We start from the raw sequence: 10,884 nt of genomic DNA, 5'->3' as shown, positions 1-10,884 counted from the left end.
CCAAAATCTTGGGTGTTGGAGTCTAATCTCCCCGTCTACCAAAATCCTGAGGGCCGGGGGCGGGGAGGGATAATCCTGCTAGCATCCCCTCCAAAATCGGGGGGCTGACTCCCCACATTCCTGGGAGACCAATTCCACTGGCAGCCTCGAAATAATCGGCAGAGGCGGTTGAGTCCCACTTGCCCCCAGCAGCTCTCTGATTCCTTCCTTCCCCTGACCTCAGCCCTGAAGGGTTCACTGTACCCCCTGCCTTCCCTCCAACGCTGTGGGTCTGTCTACACTGCAGTGTAGCACTCCTGAGGGCATTCGGCGCCAAACAATTAAAAATTATGCACCAAAATATTTAAAACGCTGCGCACAATATTTTAAAATTCTGCCAGTTTTATTTGTCAATAAATACATGCAGAGGCTCCAGCATGGCAGTGGGGAGCACAGGCCACTGGCTGCACAAAGGTGGGAGCTCTCCGCCAGCTGCTCCAGGTGCCTGAAACAATGTACCTGCACTGCTAGGGAGTAGTGCTTGACTGCTCTTTGCTTCCCTGTCCGAAAGTCATTTTCTGCGGAGAAGCAAAGAAATCTGCAGGGGACATGAATTCTGCTCATGCACAGTGGCACACAATTCCCCCAGGAGTAAATGTAAGCTCAGGGTTAATAAAACTCAGGTTAGCAGACCCTGGGTTTGCTAAGCTAGAGTTTGAGTGTCTACACTCATTTGTAACCATAGGCTAGGCATTGTTGAATGCAGGATCCCCACCTGTGACTCCCCCAGACTTCATAGCACCCTCCCAAAATGTGGCAGGCATCTGCTGTAGCCCTTTGTTCATGGTGAAGTGTGGGAAAACTTAACTGTCCACCAAACTTGACTGATCAGATGACAAAGAAAGTTGGCCCATGGGCTCATGGAGTACTGTTGGCAGGCTCCCAGATCACAAGTCTAGTGGGGCTGCATCTGCACTGCATAGCAATAGGGCTTGAACCCTGGGTCCCAGCTTGACTCAGGCTTGGACCCTCCATGCCATGGGGTGCTGGGACCAAGCCCTGGGTTAGCGTGATTTGCATGTAGATGGAAGGTGGGTAGTCTTGAGACTGAGTTTGAATCCCAGGCTTATATTGCAATGTAGACATACCCTGTGTGGCCTGCCTTCCCCACTTTTGCGTTCCTGTCCCTTGGAATGATTGAACCCTTGTACCCCAAAGGCTGATGATTCCTTGTCCCTTCTCGCCCCCGAATGCTGAGTGACTGCACACTCTGCAGCCCAGCATCTAAAAGAGATTCCCCTCACACCTACTTCACGAGGGGGTCAGACCTTGATAAACCGTGAGTACTGGGTTGTCCCTATTTCCCAGACCCTGCAGGTGTTATTCAATTACAACTAATGGTAGAAGAAGGCAGGGATCAGAGTCAGAGAAGATCAGATCTCTCAGGTGTCTTTCATTATAAAGTACATTGCTCATTTCACATTTACATTTTGGCTTCACTCCACCCTTGCTGTGTGTGAAACTCACAAATTATTTAAGCCCATGGAGATAGTCATGTCACTTGCTGGGAGAGCCCCTGCCTGCTAAATCTTGAACCAGATCTTATCCAACTTCATACATTAAATCAGTGGTATGACACCTTTTCCATACCAGGGCTTCCCTCTGATCTACCCAGGATCCCCTTATCTTTAAGCAACATTGGCAGGCTGCGAGATGGTTGCAGTCCCCCTGATATTCATGAACCCTCAATGAAGTCATGCATTAAATGAATCCCGCCTTATCTCCAATGCTCTTGTTTATTTAAAACACACCAAAAAAAGCGCTTTATGGAACTTCTGCTTTTAACTGTCTTAAATTTCAATCTATATATAGATGATCTGTATAAAAATAAAACAAAGTTCCAGATTTTTAAAGGTCTTAATGCATTAGACTCTGTCCTATAATACTAATGTGCTCTGTTCCCAAAGTGTCCTGTAGCATCCGTGACGGTAGTGCATGTTAGTGGCATCTTAGGGCATCGCTCAAAGAGGTTGTGTTGCTGGGTGTGGCATTATCCTAAATTGGTATTTTCTGGTTTTCAGAGGTTTCAGTTTAGCCGCTTTTGACATTCTGGTAGGGCACAAGATACAACTGGGCAATCTCAATTCTTAATGAAGTTTTTGGTAATTGTCGCATGGGTCAAAAATAAAACAATCCCTGTCTATAGACAAACTCCCCTTACAACCATGCTAGCAAGAGTTAAAAGAACTCTTGGTCCTTTCTAAGATTTTCTTATCCAAATATTATTAAAAATCCATGTAAAAGACAATTTTGCTTTTTAGTAATTGCCTTTAAAAAGCACAATGTTGAATGAAGCGGTGGTGAAATGTGCTATCCCCTTTGATCTCCAGCAGGTGGTGGGATGGCTCCTGAAAGGGCCTGCCCGCAGACAAAATTGGTGGCCCCCCTCAAAAGAAGGGATGGGCCAAAATGAAGTGGAGGACAGCTGATTCCTTAGGACAAATCAAAATTGCAGGGCTGGCTCCAGCGGGGTAATAAAGGAGAGCCACAAAGTAGTGCATGCCCCAAGAAGATAACAAGGGAATCAATGCTAACCCTGGAGACTAAAGTCCTCCATTTAGCCATGCAGCAGGAATAGCGTGCATAGTAGCCGGACACGTTTACACCTCCTGCCAATGTGTCTCAACGCTGAGCTGTAGCAGACCTCTCTAGGACTGAAAGGGCAGCTCAGTCTCCATTCAGTCCTTGGCCTTGCTGCTGCGTCTGCCTGCAGAGGTGACAATGAACACTGTGTCTTTTTTTTTTTTTTTTTTTTTTGGTTTAAATGGCATGGACGCGTGTCCACAGTGAAATGGGTTGCAATTCTTTTACCCAGGCCATGCATCATCCAGTAGAGGAGACTGACACAATGGTATCTTGACAACGTGCCCTGCACATTCCTTAGATGAGGCTGTATTATGGGTCCAAATTCATGAGATACTGTCATTAACCCCAGGCCAAGTCTACCCTAGGAGAGCTTTGCTGGTACAGCTATATTGGTATACAGTATTTGGCAAAGGGTTCCTAATGTGGATGCAACTTATACCAGCAAAACATAAGAGTGGCCATACAGGGTCAGATGAATGATCCATCTAGTCCAGTATCTTGTCTTCTGACAGTGGCCAATATCAGACGCTTCAAAGGGACTGACCAGAACAGGGCAATTGTCAAGTGATCCATCCCCTGTCATCGAGTCCCAGCATCTGGCAGTCAGGCTTCAGGACACTCCAAGCATGGGGTTGCATCCCTGACCATCTTGGCTAATAGCCATTGATGGACTTATCTGCCATTAATTTATTTAATTTGTTTTTTAACTCAGATATACTTTTGGCCTTCGTAACATCCCCTGGCAAGGAGTTCCACAGGTTGATGGTGCAGTGTGTGCAGAAGTATTTCTTTAGGGTTGTTTTAAACCTGATTCCTATTAATTTCATTGGGGGACCCCCGGTTCCTGTGTTATGTGAAGGGGTAAATAACACTTCCTTATTCACTTCCTCCACACTATTCATGATTTTATAGATCTATATCATATCCCCCCTTAGTTGATTCCACCCTCCCTTCTTCCCCCCCCCTCCCCCCAGTGAAACAAGCAAAAGGGCAGTCTTTCCCGTTATAACTGCACCTGCACAAAGGGCTTTTGCTGGTACAGCTATGGCAGTCGAGGATCACACCTCTTACCGATATAGCTGTGTCGGCAAAACTATGTAGCATAGAGCCAGCCTCAGCTGAGTTACACCATGGATAAATGTAGTCCTACCATAGTAAACTGAGCTTGGTAAAGTGTGTTCCTTGATTTATTTTATAAGCCCTCCCTCTAGCGGTGAGCCAATCAAACTAGAATCCTGAAACGTCTCAGGTGTGAATTCAGCAATGCTTGGTTTAAGTGCTTTGCTGTATCAGGGCCCAGAACAATTGCAGGCAACCATTTTTAATTCCGAAATGGATTCTAACAAAGGATTTATTTTGCAATGGACTTCCAGTCTCGGCCCTGCCCAGCCCTACTGGGATACACGTGTGCAAGAGGAACCAAGAGTGTGGACAGGAAAGGTTGTCTTGTGGTTATGACATAGGGCTGAGCATAGGCAAGATCTGGGTTCTGTTTCAGACTCGGCCCTAGACTCACTCTATGCCTTTAGGCAGGCCATTTACCGCTAAGTTTTTAGTAAAGGTCACTGCCCCCAGTCAGGGCTTGACTTGCAGAAGGGATCAGCCTGCTGAGCACTTCTGAAAATCAGGCCCTTAGTCAGGTGCCTAAATGGGAGCTGGGCCTTTAAAAATCTGGCTTTTAACCTGTCTGTATCACAATTTGCCCATCTGTAAAACGAGGGTAAAATTAATAAATGTTCCTAAAGTGCTTGGAGATCCTTGGTTGCCAGGGCACAGTGTTGTTGTTCTTTTAATATCTCCCTGTAAAAGAGCGTGCCTGCCCTGTGACAGCCCCTTCTGGCCAAGTGTGGCTCTGCAGCACCTTTCTTGCCTCAGTTTCCCCACAAGTTAGGGCTTCCACGTTAGAATTACACCAGGATGATCCATGCTGATGCCCAACCTGGGTTTCTTTACTGGGACAAAGTCACCTTCTCACTCGCACAGACAGGAGGATTCACCTTGTCCTAAACTCCAAAGTCCGGAGACAATAGTAGTCTCTCCTTCTCCTTTCAATTTCTCCAGTTCAACAATTCCACTCTTCCTTGAACCATCTTAAATCAATGCTTAGACATCCCACTGCCCCCTCACCAGGTGATCTCTTGTCAGGCTCTCAATCTGGAGACAAACTTCTTCTTTAAGCATTATCTGCACCCTGACACCTTTCCCCAGCTTTTCAGAGCTTTCTCTCTGGAGACGAGCTTCTTCTCTAGCACAGGACTCTGGGTGCCTCTTACTAGACTTACCTTCTTCCTTTTTCTCCTCCTTGTTTTTGTGTCTCCTCCCTATATAAGACTCAGGAGCCGTCCCTTAGACCCACTTCAGCAGAAGGTAACCAATCACTGGTACCCTGGAGCCCACTCACTCTTAAAGGGACCACTGGTAGGGTTGCCAATGTTGCTTGGATGTATTCCTGGAGGTTTCATCACATGGCATAATCTTTAATTCAAGATTAATCTTTACTTCCTGGAGAGTCCAGGACAATCCTGGAGGGTTGGCAATCCTCCCAGTCATCCTGTCATATTTCCATTAATTAAAAAAAAAATCTCAGTCTCATTTCAGCTTCAGACTACCTTCTTTATTGTTTACAGTAGCAAAGAGCACAATATGCACAGAGGGAGAATACTGAGCTAAGTGGCTACAAAATCCTTCTTCATTCTTAACACGTCCGTTATTAGAGTGCATAGACAGCTCCTCTGGAGAGTCCTGGGGCTACTGAGTCCTGGGAAAACAGATAATTGGGAGAAGGAATAATGTTATGTGTTGCTATATTCAAGCCTTTTGGAGTGGGGGGGCAGGAATAATTCTCTCTCTGAGCTGTGGGTTCGAATTCAGGAGGAGCCCATCATTCTAAACAGCGTTCCGTGCAACTTACCCTGCTGGGGTCTCCTAGATGGTATCTAGAAACAGGCCCAGATCTGCATTTTCATTGAAATCAATGGAAGTTAGTAGCCTAAATAACTTTGTGGAGCTGGGCCCAAGCTTCTACTTGCTCTGGGTGGATATTACAGATCCTCTCCAGCTTTCTTTCTATGGCATTTCTAAGGTGCCCATCACCTCTGTATCTAAGCATCTTACTTCTCATAAGAATAGGCATTTACCCTGTTGTTCTTGGCTGTTAAATACCCACCTACACACACTGTTGTGCAGAGCAATGGGCACCAAGGCCCTGATCCAAAGCTCACTGAAGTCAATGAAGAGTCTTTCCTTTCCCTAGGACTGCTCTAACTTACACAGGGAGCTGCAGGGACTCCCAGACCTTCCCAGAATTCATGACATGTCAAGGTGAAACACAGGAATTGCCAGGCTGGATCAGATCCAAAGTCTGACAAGTACAGTGGCCAGCAGCAGATGCTTCAGAGGAAGGTGCACGAACCCCACAGTAGGCAGATATGAGACAATCTGTCCCCCACCCTCCAGGTCTCATCTTGGTCTCTAAAAGAGATCAGCTTAAACCCTGATGCACAAGGCTTAATATCCCTTCTGAAAATTGTCATAATTAATTATGACAGTGGTACATATTCTTGATATCCTTCTAAGTGTCCAATCCATCTTTGAATCTTCCTAAATTCCTGGCCTCAACACCTTCCTGTGGCAGTGAGTTCCACAGTTTAATCACACGTTGTGTGACAAAATATTTCCTTTAAACAGTTTTTATTTCCCACCTTTTAGTTTAATCAAATGCCCCCTTGTTCTTGTGTTATGAGACTGTGAGAACAGAAATTCCTGATCTTTCTTCCCTAGACCGTTCCTTATTTTACATCCTTTTATCATGGCCCCCCTCGTACTATTCATTCATTGTGGATAGTTCTCTGAAAACACCCACTCAATGTGTAGCGGCCGCCAAAAAAGCACACACAATGTCAGGAATGATAATAAGACAATAAATATCATAATGGCACTATATAAATCCATGGTACGCCCACACTTTGAATACTGAGTGCAATTCTGGGCAACCCATCTCAAAAAAGATATACCAGAATTAGAAAAGGTACAGAGAAGGAAAACAGAAATGATTAGGGGCATGGAACAACTTCCATATGAGAAAAGATTTAAAAGACTGGGATTTTTGGAAAAGAGATACTAAGGTGGGACATGACAGAGGTCTATAAAATCGTGAATGTGGTGGAGAAATGAATAGGGAAGTGTTATTTACTTCCTCACATAACACAAGAACTGGGGTCACCCAATGAAATTAGTGGGCAGCGCGTTTAAAACAAACAAAAGGACATACTTGTTCACACAACACACAGTTAGCTTGTGGAACTCCTTGCCAAGGGATGTTGTGAAGGCCAAAAGTATAACTGGGTTCAAAAAATGAATTAAATAAGTTCATGGTCTATCAATGGCTATTAGCTAAGGTGGTCAGGGCTGCAACCCTATGCTCTGGGTGTCCTACGCCTCTGACTGTCAGGTGCTGGGACTGGACAACAGGGGGTGGATCACTTGATAATTGCCCTGGTCTGTTCATTCCCTCTGAAACCTCTGGCATTGGCTACTGTCAGAAGACAGGATACTGGGCTTGATGGACCATTGGTGTGATCCAGTGTGGCTGTTCTCATGTATGTTATGTTATTATTAAGGTGGGATGAAGACATTATTCCTGGGCTGTGCCAGGGCAGCTAATGATCTGACCTGAACATTAGCTGAAGAAATCTAAAGTCTGTCACCAAAGCAGCCCAGCACCTCTATGCAGCTATTTGTACAGTGAGAGCGAGAGGGGATGGGAACTGAAGAGAAGCATTAAAAAACAGGACTAGGAAGAACAGCCACTCACGTTGGTCTGCAGAGATCAGCAGACATCAGCCACGCCAATAGCTCCGGGCTCAGAACGTCTTTCAAGTGATCAGATTCTTTGGGAGCAGTAAGACTGCAACAAATGTAAATCAGAGGAACAGGGATTTGATAAGAAGCCAGGAATACAGATCTCCCCCCATGACCCGCAGCTTTGTGTTTTCCTTCGCTTGCAAATATAGTCACTCGCTTTAGTGCTATTGGAAGATGTTTGATTGCCAGCCCTGGAGACTGGAGTCTTACACTGGACAGATACAGGATGGGGCATTGGCAGAGCAAGCTTCCTTCTCAGCTTCAAAGTCTTGTCTTCACTAGAAAATTTGCTCATGCAATTCAGGTTGCCCGGAAGAGAGGTTTGAAGGTGAGAATTTTTGCACAGGTAGCAGTGCCAATGTCAAAGAGAACTTGCTTTGCTGGGCAGACTGGACAGTGATTCTCTTATCAGAGGGTAAAACCAAGAGAATTTCAGTTGGGCCCAGATCAACTGGATCTGAATGGGAAAGTTTAGAGCAAGATTCAAATTTTGCAGCTCAGGGTCTTGTCTGAATTCACCTGCTGTCTGGCTCTAACTGTTCAAGGACTCCCCAGTCAGGGGCATGTGTTTCCCTCCTCTCTGCCTCTCTCAATGCTCTGCATTATCCTTTACGAAATGTATCCCTCCACGCTCTTTCCCTCTGAAAGCACAGCATGGCTTTCCCTCCGTCTTACCCCCCGTGTTGAGGAACCTCCCAAATAAATCTCTGCCTCCTGATCTGGACCAATCTAGGTAATCTGGACCTGATCTAGGTAATCCTGCATGGATCCAGGCTTGTCCCTCAAGATGCCACTTGGAGTCCTGGTTATTGCAGCAGGCAAGACAATCTCCCTTCGGTCATTTGCTCCTTAATAGAAGACCCCAAGCTGCTGTCTGAGCATCCCAGCAAAGCCATAAGCAGTGACAGGCAGTTTAAATTAAAGGGTGTTTTGGTCTTAATAACCAGGCTCTCTTGTACAATATAAAAGCTTCAGTGAGGAAGGCAGAATGAAGAGGACATCTCAACGGCTGTAGGCGTTCCTGCTGACTAACCAGGAAGGAAACGTGAGTGACTTAACCCCTTTCTGACATGACAAGCCCTTCAGACAGAGTCATTAATGTGGCACTGATCGTCCGTTGGTCGAGCTCACTCCTCTTTGCAGTTCTAGGGTGCATGGTGACCAGTGTGTTTGTGGGTGTGGGGTATTCTACAAACTCTCTGACACCCCCACACCTGTTCCTAAACCTTCTGCTGTGCATAAAAGGGAGGGCCATGAATGGAATGAATTGACAGTTGCATTTAGAATTCACCAGGGATACACTTTGTTTTCCAGCAGAATTTGTTGTTGTGAGTCATGTTGTTACCAGCGTCCCAATTAAAGATCGGAAATGCCAAGTTTCAACTCTCTCTAATTCTTAACAAAGCTTTATAATCTGAAAGTGTTCCTTCAAATCACTCAACCACTGGGGATCCCGTCCTGCAATGGGGATACTATTCCACAATCAAATAGCTCTCCAGTCACAGAACTCACCTCTGTTTTCTTTTGTTTTTTAGAAGCCAGACAAAGAAGTCCTGAGCCCCTTGGGAGGCCAGCTCCAAGCCTGGGCCACTGACAACTGACATTTGGGGTTCAGCTTCCCTCTTAGATGGATCGATGGCGTTCCTGGAAAGGCAAAATTCAAAGAGGACTTGACCTTGGGTTTCCACCAGAGTGTGGTAACATGCTTCCCTTCCTTGATTTCTGAGCCACATCTCCCTCCCCATGCCATGGACCAGCAGCACAGCTGCCAAAGGAGGCAGCCTTAGATAGCAAAGGGGAGACTTGCTGTGCTGTGTCCCCCCCATGGAACAGAAGCATTTCCTGGGGTTCAAGCACCCACAACATTGCTGCTGTCATGCAAGAAACATATTCTGGGCTCTGCACTCTCCATACGCTTCCGTGTGGCCAACGACAGCCTGAAATTTGGACAATGGCAACACTAAAGACTCACTCGCTTTTCTTCTCTCTTCTGGCCAACAGCCACTCTACAAAGTTCTTCTTGAGCATGTTATCCATGGTCCGGCTGTAATCGCTGGCCAGGATGGCCTCGGAGTAACGTCGCTGTATGGCTCTGGTGCTGGGACTCTTTGGGTTGGCACTGAGAATGCAGGAGAGACACAGAGCGAATCATGGCTAGGCAGAGAGAAAACATTGCAAAGGCCCCCCTGCTTCTAGCTCAAGGCAAATGCCCATTTCATGACTGTGGTTAGTGACATTTCATTACCAGCTGCAATATCTCTAGTGCCATGACGAGGCTCCCCCAGTGCCTGCCCAACTTAGTGAAGTACACAGGGGCCGGATCCTCCTTTCCCACCTTTCCTTCCATCCCTCAGGATACAAGTAACTCCTGTTGATTTCAGTGGGAGTCACTTGTGTCCCACTGTGGGAGTGAGTTTACGGGGGGCCGCGGGGGAGGAGTTATATCATATGTCCATTTTGTATAATTGCCTGTGGCTTTACCAGCTTCAATACATGAGAGCCATCCAAGCCGGTCACCCCTGAGGAATTAGCCATCCTCGTTTATTTCTAGCTCATTTGCATGTGAAGTTTGCAGCTGGGGACTCAGGAATTCTTGGCTCCCATCCCTGTGCTCAGGGCACTTGGCTGACAAATCTCCCTTATACCTGATCATCCTCTCTGCTCGCCTCTCTGCGCACTGAGATACACCACGTGAGATCTGGCTAAGGATCTGATCCAGTGCCCAGTGAAATCACTGGAGGTCTAAAGTGCACTGAAAATGTTTGTGGCTTACCTGAAGTCATTCTCCTCTGTCAGAACAAGGCTCAGAGAGACCATGAGCAGAGCAAGAACTTTCAAGGACACCATTTTCCTGGCTTGTTTCTCTGAAGGAAGACGGAAAGTGTGAGCAATACAGATGACCAACAAGGCCAGACAACCAAGTGATCTACGAACAGGAAAGCAAGCTGAAGGAGATGTGTGTAATTTGCGTGTGTGACTGTAATGCATGAATCCTATCCCTATGCTTGGAACAGCCTCGTCTCTCCTGAACACAAAGTGACTTCTGCACACACCATACCCAAAGCCATTCCCTGCCACTTTACGGTTTTATATCGGAATCATCAATACATGGTAGAATGTAAATTCCTTGAGGCAAGGGCCTGGTCTACTCTTAAAATGTAGATTGGCTGAGCTACATTTCTAAGGAGTGTGAAATAGTCACACCTGTGAGCAACACAGCCATGCTGACCTAACCTCCTGGCGTAGACACGGCTCGGGCACCAGGTGAACCCTTCCATAGACCTAGCTACCACCGCTCGGGGAGGTGAAGTTCCTACAACAACAGAAAAACCCATCCGTCGCTGTAGCCTGCATCCACACTACAGGGTTATAATGGCATAGCCAAGGTGCCGGAGT

General features: G+C 46.4%; 1 protein-coding gene across 1 annotated transcript; it reads right to left on the bottom strand.

The window, feature by feature from the left end:
• Nucleotides 1-7,434: 7,434 nt before the first annotated feature.
• GIP (gastric inhibitory polypeptide) lies at nucleotides 7,435-10,335 on the bottom strand. The gene is made up of 4 exons (XM_073325513.1): nucleotides 10,262-10,335; nucleotides 9,461-9,607; nucleotides 9,001-9,132; nucleotides 7,435-7,531 (listed from the first exon to the last, which is right to left on the bottom strand). Exons 1-4 carry the CDS (start codon nucleotides 10,333-10,335, stop codon nucleotides 7,435-7,437), a joined length of 450 nt encoding a protein of 149 aa, XP_073181614.1.
• Between the last annotated feature and the right edge of the window lie 549 nt (nucleotides 10,336-10,884).

This window comes from Lepidochelys kempii, chromosome 27, assembly GCF_965140285.1.
Source record: "Lepidochelys kempii isolate rLepKem1 chromosome 27, rLepKem1.hap1, whole genome shotgun sequence".
NCBI lineage: Eukaryota > Metazoa > Chordata > Testudines > Cheloniidae > Lepidochelys > Lepidochelys kempii.
This window is presented reverse-complemented; position numbering and strand designations above follow the sequence as displayed.